Genomic DNA, 17277 nt, shown 5'->3' with positions numbered 1-17277 from the left:
TCATCAGTACCTGCACATAAACAAACTAATTTTTTTGGTCCTCGAAGACAGCTATTTACAACTAACAAATTATTTATTTCGTTTCCCTTCACTTTTGTTCCTACATATCTACTGCAACACATGAAGACTCCACTTTAGCTCGTGGGAATGTTCGGAAGCGCTTATACGAACAACATAACACCTGAGGATCAGGTTTGAGCTACTTCCCCTTTTGTTTACATGTATCAACATTGATATATCTACAACAACCAAGTGTTATGAGCGTCGCCAGCAGCTCTGTTTTAAACTTCTATGACTATAACTGGACTACTACTTCATTGTACATAGGATGACAAAAGTGAAGGAGGTTGTCGGCGTCTAGACTCGTGGTTTTGGCACTAACGAGTGTAAGTCTGCGTGACTACCCAAGCTTGGATGGTGATGCAAGTGAGACACAGAGGGTTTATACTGGTTCGGGCCAAGAATGCCCTACGTCCAGTGTGATTGGGGGTTCTGTATAACCTTGCACCCAAAGGTGCTTGTAGTAGGGGGTACAAGCAGGTTGCGAGAGAGGGCTAAGTCCCAGGTCTCGGCTTAGTGGTGGACAGAGTGCTGATCGCTGCTCTGTGAAGGAGTGTGGTGGTCGTGTGTGTGAACCTTTTAGTTGTGAGCCCTGGCTCCCCTTTTATAGCCTTAAGGGAAGACAGGTATTTACATGAGTAGATTTCTTCTGTTGAATGGTGAAGCCACAGTCCCGACCCTGTTGAAGCTGGTCCATCTCGTCCTTGAGGGATGGTTGACAGCATGGCTGCTCCTGTAGAGGGTTACCGAGCCCTGTAAGAGTCAGGGGGGTCGGATCGGTGATACTGCTGATCGTCCTGTTAATAGTGGGAGAAGACAGCAGACAGTGACGCTGGTTGACCTTCCCCATCCCTTTTTTACTGTGAGGCAGTACGCCACAGTGAAAGAGGTAAGATTGCATAGTGAAAGAGGTAAGGCCACAGTGACCAGGGTGGTTGGAACAGTCGGCACCCTGCCCTGCTGCGGTATGGGAGTCATCGCGCTTGTCACTTCGTAGGTACGGGCGCCGTATGGTGGAAGTCTTGTTGACCTGGTGGAGCGGGGTCCGGCGCCTGAGCCCAGAAGGGATCGAGCGAGACGGAACTTGCGTCCGAGACCCTGAGGGGTCGGGCGAGTCGGAACTTGCGTCCGAGGCCCTGAGGGGTCGGGCGAGTCGGAACTTGCGTCCGAGGCCCTGAGGGGTCAAATGAGCTGGGGACCGTGCCCCGGTGATTATGGTTAATATGCTCTGTTTTTTGCGTTTTTTATTATTCTGATTTGGGTATCTTTTTATGGTACCCAACAGAGGTGGCAGCTAAAATGAAACCGAAAAAATACCAAAAAACATAAGGCTAATGTCACCCAAAAAACAGCAAGAAAAATGTAAGGCCATTAACAAAATCACGATATATAATCAGTTGTGCTAAGTTCGGTTGCTTCCATTGACTTTATCTGCTTTGTAAAATACAGTGACACACCTAAATCTTCCAAGAGCGGGGACATTGTGCGGCAAAGAAAGCTCCAAAATCAATCTTAAGATATATTCCGGTTCGTCCCTCTCCTATATAGTTCTTGCATTTTCAGCAACCTAATAATTATGAAATAGAATCGATGCATATAGCAAACTTTACTCTTAATACATATATACGGCAAACATCCAGCCTCTAACACTGTGCACAATTCTGTATTTCCAGGCCTCTTTTGAAGGCAACGTAACCCACCTCATTGCCATGTCTTGGGTAGTGCCATTAGCTTTTGTGAACTCCAAAACAACACAATCAAGGATTTTGCTGTGTCCTGTCTATCTGCAGCTACAGACCTGCTATATGGTTATGCACTACATGTTTAGGACTATGTGTACCGTGCTGCCTTCGCATGGCACAAACTTAGTAAGTCAAGATTGATTTTCTTCTTGACAATGTTGGACCACTATCAGTAAATTTAGCTACATATGTATACCTTGCTGTCTTCGCATGGCCTAAACTCAGGTTTCCTTCCTGACAATGCTGGACCACTATCTGTAAATTTAGCTATATATGTACCGTATTTACGACATCTGCATGTATTATGCCACCTCGACTGGATCCGTAAATATAGTGCTTAATCTTATAAAAATATATCCACTATGATTTGCGTCTGTGATTTCGTAAATATTTAGTGACTTCTGTAATCATCGCTACCACAATGTTATAAAGCACATATCCATATTCATAACATCTGCATTATCTCTGAGCAAACTTCACTAGATCCATACAGATTGCACATAGGGGCGCGCGTTTCCACTAGTAGGATATTCCAAATGGGACAAACATCATTGTTCCACAACCAAACACTTGTAGAAAAAAAGCGAGATATTGTCCTATTTAAACCCAAGACAAAGTCTACCTTCTCCTATCTCAAAATAATTATTTTTCATAGCCCCATCTTGAACCGTCTTTCACTCTTTCCCTTTTGCTACAATATTTGTGGGGTCATAAGTGATTTCAATGGAGTCCTTTTCATCCTCGCTAATCTGTCGTGGCTCTAAAGGTCGTCGAGATCCTTGAAGATGTGTCCATCCATGACTCCTTGCTTGGTGAATGGAAGGGAGGTCCTATTATTTGTTAGAATATGGTTTTCAAGTGAAGATTGTTGTCGGATACCGTAAACCGGGGTACATAACTCAACGCCATAAAAAGCCTAAATCTCCTTTTTCAAAAACTTTTCACCTCCTTAATTAAACAAGGCGTATTGAGATCTATTATTGGTTGAATATTGTGGAAGCATCCTTATTCGGTAGATTGTTTCTTCGGTTGATGGTGATACTTTTGTTGTGAGAGAAAAATAAATGTGATTAGAAAAGTACAACTAGCTAATAAGTTAACGCCTTATTTGGTTGGGTCTGTTAAACTTTACCGTCTATCGTATCGAATATTTGAACACATGCATGAAGTTTTAAATATAGACTATTTATGAAACTAAAAACACATGTAGAGAATAATTTGCAAAACGAATTTTTAAAACCTAATTAGGCTTGGCCCCGTTTAGATTTGAAATTTTTTTGGTCAAAGTGGTAAAATTTTTTGTGGTCAGAACTTTAGCTCAGAAATATAACGCACGCGAAAACTTTTAGGTGTTTAGTTTGGTAAATTTTTTCTAACACAACTTGGGCTGCATGCAGTTGCAGTTGTTATTTGTGGGCTTCTATGAGAGTGCGTGCACACTAGCAGACCCTGCAGCCTAAAATTTTGGCCCTAAATTTTTTGACCCCGTTTAATTCCTAGGCCCCGTTTCCACAAAAATTTTCCTCTTTGAACCAAAAAATTCAAATCTAAACAGGCCCTAATTATTAAATAAAACGAAATAAGTGTTAAACTTCTGAAGCCAAATCTGGACTGAGATCAGGTGTCAATGATATACTCAGTATACAGTAAAAGCTAACGTTTGGAGTCTCACAATTATCTCCTTGCCCGCGAGAAAAAGAAAGAAAAAAAAAAACTATCTCCTGGCCTGCGAAGCCATGGCGGATGCGCCGGCGATGCCCTCGTCACCACCGGCGTCCGCTGGCAACGGCGATCCATCCTCGCCTTCCGTACCCGTCCCTCGTGTGCTCCCCTCCACAATGCTCCTTGACAACCCGCCTCCTTCCAGCGGTAGGGCGCGGGGCCCGCGCGGCGGCAGGGCGGCTGCGGCGTCGGGGAGCGGCGGGCGAGGTGGCGGCAGGGGGACGAAGTCCACTTTGACGGTTGCGACTTCATACGGTACAGATGGGAGGAAGCCGGACCGGCTCGTCGAGGCGGTTAAGAAGGTGCCGACAGACGTGGACGCGGGACTGGCATCCGCCGACATTCTGCAGCTGGCGTTGGCGAAGGGGCCTATGTTCGAGTGGCTGAGCTACTGGCCGGAGAAGGGGTTCCGCAAGGAAGATCACCCCTACTGACGCACGGTGCGTTTCCTCTGCTAGGTAAGACAATCGTTGGTGGCTTCGTGGGGGATTGCAAAGGCAGCAGCTTTTACTCTGCGTTGCTAGTTCAGTAGTAGCTATCATATTTACCTAATTGGTTAGCTCCAGGGAGGTGTATGTGTCACTAAATTGTAGTCCTGATTAGTAGTGTTTGCACCTATGTAATGGGAGGGAAAATGCGCAGCTACAACTACTCTCCAAGCCCAGCATTTGCAATTTGACTTGTTTGACGAACGGATCCTAAGTATTGTATGAACTTTGTAATGAAATGGGTGGAACTGGAGTCCTAATCTTTGCAATCTTCACACTTACAGAACTGCAGGATGCCATACTGGCTAATGAACAGTGCTCCTGTACTACATTTGGATTGATGTGGTTGAGCTAACCTTAAGAGTTAAGAGCTTACTGAATTCATATTTCGTTTGACTATTTAGCCTTTTAGATGCTAATCCTGTTACTCCATTTGGTGTGATTATGTTGTTCACAATAGATGCTTCCATGCTCCTGGTTCAAATTCATAGTCGTTTCCCTTGATTCTGGTTTCCTGTTTTTCTTTGATACTGCAAGTTTTGCTTGCGGGTACTATCTGACTAAATATGACAAGACTATTACAATGGAGCACAGAAGTTTGTGGAATCAAAATGTATATTGAGGCTGTAAAAGGTACTCCCTCCATTCCAAATTATAAGACGTTTTGGCTCTATGAATTTAGAAAAGCCAAAACGTCTTATAATTTGGAAATTTTGGAATGGAGGGAGTATAACATTATTTTGAGAGCTCTCACAGACCAAGTATACTCACACACTCACACCACAATACTTAACTAGATTCTTGTAAGGTGCTTGTGCTCCATTTTGTATCTGAGGCACCTGTACACAGCCTATCTAACCTTATTAAATACAAATCATTTACAAGTTTGATACCATTTAACAATATCACACTGTGCTCCCAAGCATGTAATTGACCACTTAGTTATGACAAGCCAGCAGGCAGTAGGGATGTTCTTGCCATCCAAATCATGTTTGATTGAATTTGGGTTTCTCTGTAATCTATCACTTTGTCTGCTGTGTAGCTGCCTGAAGAAATGCATCTCAGGTTTGACTGGCAATATCTGCAACAGCACCAGGACCATATGGGAGGAAAACTGCAGAAGATTTGGATGCTACACCAATTTCTTTCATGGTGCCAAAATCCATGACATCCTTAGCTGAAGTCCCAGTCACGTTGCCACTAAAGCCAAGTACACTATCTCTTAGCCCATCAACTATGGCTTGTCGCCGTGCAATTCCTAGACCAGAGAGATACTTGGCTTCAGCCTCACCCTCAGCCCTTTTGATCTGAATGATTTTCTCTGCCTCTGCCTTCTCATTTGCCGCAACACGCAGTCTTGCAGCTGAAGAAAAGGAAAAATTGGTTAGTGGTAGAAATGAAACTGCACTATATTACTGTGATATCAATGTTTGATTAATTTATGGCTCGTTACAAACCAGTATGAAGATTTTAGATGGATGATCAATTGCTAAGTTCTTCAAGTTCTAGCAGCTCTTCATGTTGAAATGTACTTCCTTTGTTTCAAATATAAAGTGCGGTTTGACTTGGCACAATCTCCAATTTTTCACATTGACCACTGATTTCTCTGAGCATAATGTCTATTGCAGCAAAATTATGATCATTTGGATGTATGTTCAAATATACCAATCCAATGATGCCATTGTTTATCATAGTGTTTAAATACTGTTCGAGGAATAGTTGGTCAAATATGACAAGGTTTGAATATTGGAACGGATGCATGCCTTATAAAAAGAAACTGAGAGAATACAACGTGTGAATGGAAATTTTCTTGAAAGTTTATGCAAATTGTATATGAGTTCATATGTCATAGCGCAAAAGCAAGATTCACCAATGTAGATGGATATTTACCAACACTGATTTCATTCGTAGCTCTTTTAACCTTTCATCTGGTTCAATATCAACAATGAGTGTTTGCACAATCTACATTGCCCTTTCAAGCTCCTCCTCCACAGCCTTTGCTATTTCATTCTTTTGCTCAAAAGTATCATCCAGTTCTAGTTTGGGAACAGTTGCCCTTATAAGTTATAACTGTGAAGAAAAAGAGCATGGAAGATTCAATAGGATATGCCACCTTATTATATCATGAAACGTCTGTGGATATTTATGTACATATTTTGTATATTGTCCTTATCAAAAACCTCCTCTGTAGCACTGTCAAAACTAATTATTATCTGAACTCTTAGAACTAAGAAATGACTACTACTCCCCTGTTCCCTGCTTCAGAATTCAGAATAGCTACCCGGTTTTAAGGATTCTGGTTCCAAAAAAAAATAGTGGAATAAAAGAGTTCACTTATTAGAGTTTTTCTGCCTACGAATACTTTGAAAAAGATGTTAAGTAGTTGAAAAATGAGATACTCCCTCTGGTCACTTGGTTTTGGACATCGACACAATCTTCAATACATAATTTAGACTAGTCCTTTTTGCTGTGTACATTTTTATAAATCATAGTAAAGATATACCTTTTTGAAAGTATTTTTCCAGAGGAATCTAGTAGTATCATTTTAATTTCCAAACTGAACACATAATAAAATTGTAATCAGAGGTTCAGTGGTTTACTGCATGCAACCCAAAACATCACTTTGTGAACAATGGGAGTATTTCATGTGGGTAAATGGTTCAACTCTGTTGATTTACTACATTTATTCTGTACCTGTACGCCATTCGAAACGGTAAGAATTTAGCATAAGTAGGTTTACCATTCAAAGATGTATGATTGAATTTGAGCATTTGGGTTGCTCAGCTTATAAGGGCACTCACAATGCAAGACTCTATCACAGAGTCCAAGACACTTAATTACATATTATTTATGGTATTTTGCTGATGTGGCAGCATATTTATTGAAGAAAGAGGTAGAAAAAATAAGACTCCAAGTCTTATTTAGACTCCAAGTCCACATTGTTCGAGATAATAAATAACTTTAGACTCTATGATAGAGTCTGCATTCTGAGTGTCCTAATATGCATCACTTGTTTTGTCTTCCATCGCCTGGTATTGAATGGATACAACAACAGTAACGAAAACATTATCCTGCGACAGGATGCATATAAATAAATAAGAGTTCAAAAACATTATTAGATAAGTTGAGCAAAAGATCTGCCTGCAAACAGGCGGTAAAAACTAATACTTATCTTAACACATACCACATATTCGATATACTGATGTGGCACTGTATTAATGAAGAGAGATGATAAGAGTTTCATTATAATAGAGAGAGTTTTATGGAGATGAAACTTTTCTGCACAGTTTCAAAATATGGATACGTTGGAAACCAGGTTATGAAACTCTAATTGAGGATGACCTATTTGACTTAGGTTGATGCTTATGCTGAAATATTGTAAGAGAAAAACATTGTTATTGTTCATTCGCTGAAAAGTACTGCTAAAGTAGTGCAAAACTAGTGAGCTTTATTATTTATAGAACTTTGTGTGCGTAAGGAGAAACTCTTAGATGTATAACCCAAATGAGTGAACCACAAGAGTTAAACCTAGGGCCAAGGCGTTTAGTAACACATTTTTCTGAAATGCTGACATCAGAATAGTGAGGGGATGACAATAACTGACTTACATTATCCTCTCCTTCGGCCTTTGAGCACCAGGCTGCTGAATGAGTTAACTTGTGAAGATGGTTTGAATGGTTGACAAAGATATGGAGTGATTGAATTCCGTCTATGAGCTATCTTGGACAATGGGGGCATGTGGATTTTATACTCGAGTACTCGGCATTGCAAATGAAGAAATGTCATATTCAGTTCAACGTCTGCAGTCTGCATTTGCTCTGTGATTCCCAGGTCTAACCCGTTTGCCCACAGCGCAAGGAGAAACTTCCTAGAGGATATATTGAGTATTATGGTTGGATATGTTTAATAAACTGCCGCCCATTGAACGGCAGTACAGTCAGCTTCCTGATCAAACATCCATTTCGTTTTCCTTTACGCATACATTCGTTTTATAAAGAATTGGTTCTTAAGGACACATAATCACAGGATAACAAACAATGGGACGAATCCCGTGTTGTTTATATATATACATGTACAGAGCAATAGCCAATACGTACTTATTTAAAAAGGAAGCAGCAAACTTGTTGAACCAACAAATCAACAGACCTAGTCTACAAACCCAAAAACAACTTATGTACGACGCCAACATGCATTACAGCATTAGTGGCGTAATACAACTCCCTAGCTCCTCTTGGAGCTTTTAGGAGTAGCACAGTACACTTGTCTCCCTGCTTCTGCAGCATCCTTGATTCCCTGAAGCTGATTAGCTATGTCCTCTAAGAGTTGCAACTGTAATGACTGCCTCCTTTCATTTGCTGCATGCCTTATCTTGTCCTGTGCACCTTTAATGGCATTCAGACTCTTCCCAAGGAGATCATCTGCAGCAGCTCGAGTCTGTAATCTCTCTGCCTGCATTGTTGCCTCTGAGAAGCTTCGGCCAATCAGGCCCTTGACCTCTGTTGAGAAGCGTATGTCATCGACCACATGCACATCATAGACATTGGCATCATTCTTACTTGCTGTCTGGTCATTGTTGACAATCTTGTCTATACCCGGACACTCGACTTCCTGAAATGCATGAGCTGTCTGTTCCTTGGTGCAAGTATCCTTGGCACAAGTAGATTCCATACCTGGTGCAGCATCAACGTGGAAATCGCCACCTTGATCCAAATCTTGGCTCCGGGCGGACAGGGGGAGGATTTCCACCGTCTCTGCTCCATCATCCTCATCCTCGTCCTCAGAGCTATCTAGCTCCAGCCTTGATTGAGGTGTGGGAACTTTGGCTGGCGTCTGAACAGCAACACTATCATCGCTTCCCACATTGATCCGATCCGCAGTAAGAGGCGGCACAATTAGTTGCTCACGCAGTGATGGCGTCTTGAAGCTGAACCCAGAAGAATTATTCCGAAAATGCTGCATCCGATTCGCATCGACCGATCTGGACGAGCTGGGCTCTCCTTCGGACATGAGGAAACTATGCGGTGTGACCATCTCCTGCTCGTCATCCTCCTCCTCGTCATCCTCGGCAGGGCCAAGCCCGAGCAGGCGTCGGTAGGCGTCCACCTCCTTGCGCAGCGCGCGCGCCTCGCGCTCCCGCACGAGCACGATGTCCCGGAGCTCCTCGACCTCGTCCTCGTAGAAGGCGCAGCGCTCGTCAGCGGTGCGGCGCTGCTGTCGCGCCTCGATCTCAAGCGCCGACTTCTCCTTCTGCAGGCGCAGGATCATGGACATGGCCTCCTCGGCCGCCGACGCCGCGGCGCTGCGCTCTTTCTCGAGCTCCCGCTGCAGCTCGGCGCGCGCCTCCTCGCGGCGACGAAGATCCGCTTCCTCCTCCCGCGCGTCGACGGCCTGCTCCTCCCCATCTTCCTCCGCCCCCTCCTGACGGCGGTCCTCGTCGTCGGTGGGGCCGGCGAAGGGGAAGCGGGCGCGGAGGGCGGCGTGGAGGGACCCGACGGCGCGGGACGGGTAGCACGCCAGAAAGGCGAGGATACAAGGCAGGTGAGGGCGTGCGCAGGTGCAGGGGAGCGGGAGGCCAAGCAACGCGAGGAAGCGGGCCGCGGCGGCGGCGAGCGCGGCGAGGCAGAGGCAGGCCCAGGCGAGCGTGAGGTCGAGAAACGCCCCCGCCAGGGAGCGCGCCGTCCACTGGACGCGCACGGCCGCGGCGCCCGGGCACGGCGTCGTCATCGCATACTTGCAATCACGAGCTGAATCTGGCTTGATTGTTCCTATTCCGGTGGCCGGTGGGTGGGGAGGAGACGTGCGGTGCGGGTGATCTGAAGCAAAGCGGTGGGATTGTTTTCTTCTTCCTCTTTTTTTTTTCCCCTCGTGAATTGGGACTTGGGAGAAGACAGGGGAGGCGGCACGTCTGTGTGCCTCGGTGGCTCGGTGCGTACGTCAAGGCCGAGAATACAGTCGTTTTCCGTAGATTTTCCCTATCTATTTTTCTCTTTATATAGCAAAAAATAGGCCTTTCTACTACACGCACATGGGTACAAAAAATATTTCAAATCAAATACACAATAAAATATTAATTAAATTCTTAATATATCAATTCATATACTATTTCATAAAGAAAAATCTTTAATACAAAAATAAGATAATGAATTATTTACTGGATCTATACAACGTTAAAGATATTTTTTTTTTGAGAAAAAGTTCCTTTTTAGATATTAAGACATATCGTACCCTATGTTGAAAAAATAAAGATGTTAAACGTTCATGGATTCATGCAGACGAGCTTACTAAAGAAAATAGATGTGATTTAACAATATAATATTCTGATCCAGACACGTAAGTCAGAATTGTATTATCCAGATGTTTTCAACTGGTTGCTATCCAGGGCCACTGGCTTATTGGACAATAGTATAATAATAACAAGGATGATACGCCACTGTTTCACAACTTGTTTGAACCGTACAGTTCAAGCAACAAAAAAGAAATAGTTAATATCTTTCAAAATCCTCAGAATATCTTACAACAAGCCCAATAGGAACATCAAAGAGGATTTTGAAAGATATTCTGAGAATGTCTTCCAACTAGTCCAATAGGAACACCAGAATAAAATAAAACTAATTCTCCCAAGCAAACAAAGGCAAACTTGTTGTGAGCGAAAAATAATGTGGAATGACCGGCAGATTCGACAGATAAACTCAAGAAAACAGAGCGGTACATTCAGCACTACAGTTATGTTTAAGGCATGTAAATAAATTTGCCACTCTTTTACACCCAAGTACATACAGTGGGTACAACATCAAACAAATCATAGAGGCTTTAGTGCTCAAGTGTTGTAATTACTTAATCCTATCCATCTGTAATTAAGGGGCAGAGCTCCTATCATCCATTCCAAAAATTAGACGTTACTGAAAAGACTTGTGGTACCTATTTTGCCTTCAAGACCCTAAAATATGCTCTTTTGTTTCTCCACTGTTAAAAAGTAGGTTACTGGGTTTGTGCAATAAGCTCAGCAAGAGACAGCTGTCAGAAAATAGAATGCAGGTGCATGCTTGCTTAGGTAACCAGGCACATGGTTATTTCTCTTCATTGTCTGAATCAGACTCTGCAAAAACAGGTTTCGGCTGGGTTTGAGAATAAGCTGGCGCAATAAACTTTGGGTCTTTCTCTGCAGCATCAGCATACTTCAAAATCGCTTCTCTTGGATCTTCATCCATCCAGGTCTCCTTAATTAAACCACCTTCCTGTAACATGCAGAAAAAGGGCAAATATATGGGGTAAGTAATCAGTTGACCCCAAATGGTATCAGTGGGACATGCAGAAAACCTAAAACAACCCCAAGTACAACATATATACATACAAAACACATGGAGATATTAAGTATGTGCACTACCTTCAAGAGGTACTGTGTCAGCAAACTGCCTTTTGTAGTACCCACTCTTCCACCATATCCTGGACCATTAACAGGTGCTTCTGGCTTGTGTGATTTGAGCGGGTCTTTCAGTATCTTCTCTCTTTGGCGTTTGCGACTTGGTTGATCTCGGAAAAGTGGCAATGCATGTGGATTGTGTATGACAGGTTGCACCTCAAAATCATCAACAGACTTTTTCCTTGGTGCTCGTCCAACACATACAAGAGCTCCCCTTTGACTAATAGAAGGATCATACAGGATATGAGTCCCGCCTTCTTTCTTGTCTCCAACTGTTGCAAACACCTAAAGGTAAAACAAAGAAGTTCAATAATATCCTTTAAAATGGCAGTGCTCATTTCTTGAAATTCATTAGTAAGAGAAAAAAAAAACCTGGTTGATTCTTGGATGCCAGAGGCACCTTATCACACTGTACTGTGGTGAAATTCCCACCCTCGATACAAGCTCAAGTTTCTTTCTATCAAAGAAACAAAGTAATCCCCCATTGTCACCATCTTTTTCAATAGATGTTCCAGTAAAAATAAGCTGCTCATCTGGGCTAAAGGCTGCATTTGTCTCAGCATAGTGATTTGGCAGATCTTCAAATACTTTCAAAGGAGTTTTCATTTTTCTCAAATCCCATATCTGCATTCACCAATGTAACATTCCAATTAAATATCTTGGAATAATAAGAAGAAGAAAAATGAAATGCATACAACTTGACACTAACAATACAGGGACTAGCACAGCCAGTGTTATTTTGTAGATCTAGTGTGAATCTAATCTCTTACTTTGAAGTTTGAACTAGCGTACAGTCGAGTTGTGTCTGGTTGTATGTATAGCAGGGTTCTAAACAAGGAAGAACACATCAATGCCATCACATATTTGCATAGCTACAGTACAACAGACCAGCCCAAAAAATATCTAACACGACCAGCCAATCCACAAAGTTGCAAGTTGCCATAAACATGTAACCTCCCCTCACACCCATAAGGACATAATCAAGTTGAAATATTAATATAAAGTTCTGAAATTGTAATCCTCAAAGCTCAGGTAAATTACCTTAAGAGTACTATCCATACTTCTTGACAGAAGAATCTGTCCATCTGTTGAAAATTTAACCCCAGTAATATCCTCTGTGTGTGTTTTCTCAACATGGATATCTGGTCTGCTACCCCATCCAGCTTTTATGGTCCAGACCTATGAGGGATACAGTATGCAGGTCAGTGAGCATTACAAGAAACAATTTGATTGAATATAAAGTGATAACGGAACATAAGAATTCTACATAAAATATGTACCTGTATAGAACCATCTCCTATGCCACCCACAATTCGTTTTCCTTCATGGTCCCATGCACATGATGTAACAGGAATCCGCATTGGTCTTACCAGCTTAGGTTTGATGACCTATTCATAAAGTAATTAACAGATTCAGCCAGGCGCAGTTCAAATGATAAAAATTTTGATTATTTGAAATAGCAAATAAAGAATTTCGAGGTACTAAAATGAGCCAATAACAGTGCCTTCCAAGGGTCTCCTGATATTATTTTAGAAAAACAATCCGTTAATGTCTGGCAAATAGAAATAATAGATCAAAATACCTGCTTCTGACTTTTAAAGTCAGACACATCCCAGAGGCGTATGGAGCCATCCTCAGATGATGTCAGAATGGTCTCTTTTGACTTCGGATTCCACTCACCACCTGTAAGCCCGGAGATATGGCCTTTTGTATTCTTCAGATCACGAATATACATATCACCCTTAACAAACTCTCCTAGTGTAAGCCCATCCCTGTCATAAATCTGATTTAAAGCATACTTGTCAACAAGTTTTCAGCTCTACTGGTGAAGTATTGGGAAAAATATGAAAGGTTACAAGAGCAGAATACCTTGGCCTGAGCTGAACCAGTAACACATAAGAATCGATCAGATGTTGGACTCCAACTTAGGCTACGAACTTGATGGCCCTCAAAGGGTTCCAATTGTCTGAATGACTGAAGCTTTGAATTCATACCCTGGAAGTCGTACATACGCACTGTATAATCATAGCTACCAGAGAGCACTCTGGATCCTGTATGGTCAACAGCAAGGGCTGAGACAACCTGGCAGAAATAGTATTATTATTAACCAGCAAAATGCATGCATTAGAGACTGGCAACATGATTTGAATGTCTAGCAAGTTAGCAATCTCATGAAATCTCTATCTCAAACTATCCATTGACTAGCCTGTGAGAAATTTCAATTAGAACACCACAATTGACATCTTGCTGAACTTTTGATAAGCATTGAATGTTCAAAACCAGTTTTATCATCAATCACACTAAATCTAAGATCTAATTCAAGACAAAACAAAAGCTGATATTCATTTGCAATTTCATTATATTTTTCAAACAGGTTCTAACAATCAATACTACCAGTAATCCATCTACCTTCTCTGGGGTGTATCCTAATACTAAAAATAAAACCGTAAACAGCTAACAGCATGGGAACTTTAGTCCTTTTCCTTTTTTTTTTTCTAAAACCAACTTAATTCAGCTAAATTGTCTCAGAAAAAGAACAATTCGTCCAAATGGCGCCTAAAGCAATAACAAAACCAAATGAAGGAGGAGAGCTGGAGCTCGTCGCTCGTACCTTAGTGTGCCCCCGCAGAACAATTTCGTTGCTGAGAGGGATCCGATTGAATCCACCCTCGCCGTCATCCTCCATCTCCTCGCCGTCGTCCTCCTCGTCATCATCATCATCATCGACGTCTTCATCATCCGCTGGCGGCGGCCTAGGCGGCCCAATCATGCCGTCGCCATCGTCGTCGTTCCCCTCGCCGCGAGCTGAGGGCGGCGGTGGCCGAGGCGGCCCGATCATGACGCCGCCGCGGTCCTTGTCGTCGTCGTCCTCCTCCGCGGGCGCCGGCGGCGGCCGAGGGGGACCAATCATAGCGGCTCCATCGTCGTCCGTGGCGGTAGAGGCGGGGGGCTTGGGGTTACTAGGGTTTTGAGGCTTGCGAAGGGTGGAGGAGTGGGCGGAGGAGGCCGCAGAGCCGGGCCGAGCCGGCGCCTTGCCGAAAGAGAGCGGAAAGAAGGCTCGCATAGCCTCCTCGTCCATCTCGGCCCCGTCAGCCATGGGCACACGGTCGCCGCCGGCGAGGTCTGCTAGCTCTGCGCGAGGTTGCCAGCTCAGGAGAGATGCGGGTTCGTGTGTTCCAAAACCGGTCGAGCGAGTCGGTGCCTGTACAAAGGCTTCAGCGTGCTGTCTTGCTCGTTAAAACCTGTTTGCTGTGGGAACTGTTTTCTACTCCCTCCTCCCAAATTATCACGAGCCTTTTTACCTGTGTGCTATTATAAAAGATCAAAATCATTTGTATATTACTGAAAATTTCAAAAATTCTCCTATATTCTTGCACGAAACTTCTTTTCTCTACGTGCCACTTCCATCTATTTTGCCTGTAGCAACAACTAACTGCAAGTGAAAAAAGACATTGTTGCCCTCACTTGTAGAATGCACAAACATTTTAATTATTTTCTCTAAAGCCCATTGTGTTGCAAAAAACATCACTTTCCCTCTATATCACTAAACAAAATAAATTTGCAATGCATCAAAAAAATTTCGACAATTGTGATAACCAAAATAAGTATTTAAATTAAATACATTCAGACATAAAAAGAGATTCAAAATTATCATCGATATGCATTTTTTATTTTAGCAAAACTAGATTTTTCAATTTTTTTCAAAAAAAAACCAAATTTTCTATTTTAGTATTTTTCTATTATTTGCTATGGATTTCAAAATTTGAACCGATTACACATAATAAAAGAAAAAACAGAAACCCGAGATGAAGATCTGCCTTCACACATGCCCAGCTGCCCACGCCTTCCTTCTCCACGAGCTCTAGGATTTGCCTTTAGGTGGTGAACAAAAAGCTCAGGAATTAACCAGAACAAGAAGCCCGAGACGAGGATTGAAGTGATGGGCAAAAAGTCATTTCGCATCTAGTTGGCACCCAGCTCTGTTTAAATCAAACGATAGAGTGACGGAAGTGGCATGTAGGGGAAAAAAATTTATACGATAGTACAAGAGAACTTTTAAAATTTTCAATGGTATAGAGATCATTTCAATCTTTTATAAATGGCACATAGGTAAAAGACTCAAATATCATTTCAACTTTATCACAATATCTCAAATCTCAAACTTTATTATAACAAAATAACAACATTTGTGATACCAAAAAGTAAGTACAATTAGATTCTTTATTAATTATATTTTCATAGTATAAATACCTTTTAACATTATAAATCTTTGTAATACTCTATAATTTTTGTCAAACTTGATATGTTTTGACTCTCTATGAAAGTTAAAGTAACTTATAATTTGAAACCAAAAAAGTATAGGATAATTCTATAAAGAAAATGATCATGTGCGAGGAACAAATCAGTTGTTTTAGACTTTATTGGATTGTTTGGTTTGAAGAATGAATTAGTCCATCTAGTCTAGTCCGTCCTCACTTCATTGGGTTGTGTAATCTTACCTTTACCCTTATTTCTCAACACCATTTACTGATCCCACAGCCAGCCACGTCACCAGTTTTCCCTGTCCATTTGATTTCCCATCCTCGGTCTCTGCACGCACAACGGCCTCATCCTCACGGTCAGGCAGGGGGGGCATGGGAAAAAAAAATGAAAACCCATTGCAAAGCTTCTAGGATGCTCGCACACCCTCCACGCCCTCCCCAAACCCACTTCCCAGTACCCTCCGCCGCCCCAGGCTACCCACCGGGGGGTGCGCACGCCGGCGCTATAATACATGCTGGAGTTAACCTCCTCAGCTCCATCTCTGTCATCTCGCAACCCCCGTTGTAACACTGCTGCCTAACCCTGCCGGCGCCAGTGCCGTCATCGCTCCGCCCATCCTCACTGTGCCGCCTCGCCCCATCGCGTAGGTGTTTCAGATCTGCGTTGGCATGTACGCCTAACCTCTGCTCCGCCATGGACGGCTCAAGGGCAGCGCGTCAATGGCTCCTGCGTGAATCTACTTAATATACGGGAACTCCACGTCTTTAATGCTCCTCACTCCTCTACAGTTCAGTTCAGAGCTTACACCTCCATCGTGTTTACCTCCAATCCAAATCTATGATGCCGATAGGTCATACCGTACAAAAGGAACAGACCCCTGAATGAGCGTGTTTATCCTCACAAAGATGCAGTGTCTAATATCAATGCTATTATTTTAAACAAATTGTAATATACCAGTTCATAGGTGGCTTCATCTACAACTACTCCATACAACTTGCCTTTTTCGGGCCTATGTCATGCCCGCGGCAACGCGCGGGTTCCTGCTAGTAGAATAGAATGATGCGTCGTCATTTCATTCCTTCTAGGTCAATAATTAATATTTATATAAAGAATGAAGTCATTCTACTAAATTTGAGAAATCAATTCATGATGCATTACCTCATCTAAAATGGAGTCATTCTTTAAACCAAACACCCTATAAAATATTTTCATCCATATTTTAAATCGCGGCCTAAGACATTTCAAAGCGGCCTCCTTCAAAAGTTATAGTGAGATATATGGGAAGCTGGTTCAACAAGTGGTTTATAGAAAACATGAAAAAAAAATTAATTAATATGCACAAAAACATTTAATTAAGTTTAATTATCTAAGCACAAACATTCAAATACACGTCAAGGCTAAGGAGAACATGCTTCCATGTCCATTTACTTAACATTCACCATAACAATTAATGTACTCACTATTGTGGTAACATCCATATGTATTCAATATCGAATGATCAACAACTCAATAATTATTTATGATATGCTGTTGAAATGCCTCAGTTGTGGATATGAATGGTTGCTTTTTTCTTGAACAATGC

General features: G+C 42.3%; 4 protein-coding genes across 4 annotated transcripts; 1 reads left to right on the top strand and 3 right to left on the bottom strand.

Annotated features, from left to right (window-relative positions):
- Window positions 3454-5586, top strand: LOC8070516. Its single transcript, XM_002467075.2, has 2 exons — window positions 3454-3982; window positions 5055-5586. The coding sequence occupies exon 1, from the start codon at window positions 3539-3541 to the stop codon at window positions 3956-3958; it is 420 nt and encodes a 139-aa protein (XP_002467120.2). The 5' UTR covers window positions 3454-3538; the 3' UTR covers window positions 3959-3982; window positions 5055-5586.
- On the bottom strand, window positions 5055-7992 carry LOC8070515 (hypersensitive-induced response protein 3). The gene is given in 6 exon segments (XM_021450928.1): window positions 5055-5375; window positions 5903-5932; window positions 5935-6078; window positions 6757-6808; window positions 7018-7083; window positions 7948-7992. Coding segments are annotated over 6 exon segments (639 nt in total). The 3' UTR covers window positions 5055-5073.
- On the bottom strand, window positions 8035-9950 carry LOC8070514. Its single transcript, XM_002464472.2, has one exon. The coding sequence runs from the start codon at window positions 9734-9736 to the stop codon at window positions 8234-8236; it is 1503 nt and encodes a 500-aa protein (XP_002464517.1). The 5' UTR covers window positions 9737-9950; the 3' UTR covers window positions 8035-8233.
- Window positions 10616-14940, bottom strand: LOC8070513 (WD repeat-containing protein 70). The gene is made up of 8 exons (XM_002464471.2): window positions 14044-14940; window positions 13302-13514; window positions 13015-13215; window positions 12713-12820; window positions 12474-12611; window positions 11805-12056; window positions 11397-11717; window positions 10616-11247 (listed from the first exon to the last, which is right to left on the bottom strand). The coding sequence occupies exons 1-8, from the start codon at window positions 14527-14529 to the stop codon at window positions 11080-11082; spliced, it is 1887 nt and encodes a 628-aa protein (XP_002464516.1). The 5' UTR covers window positions 14530-14940; the 3' UTR covers window positions 10616-11079.

Source organism: Sorghum bicolor, chromosome 1 (genome assembly GCF_000003195.3).
Source record: "Sorghum bicolor cultivar BTx623 chromosome 1, Sorghum_bicolor_NCBIv3, whole genome shotgun sequence".
Lineage (NCBI taxonomy): Eukaryota > Viridiplantae > Streptophyta > Magnoliopsida > Poales > Poaceae > Sorghum > Sorghum bicolor.
Note: the sequence above shows the minus strand (reverse complement) of the source record. Positions and strands in the feature narration are given on the sequence as shown.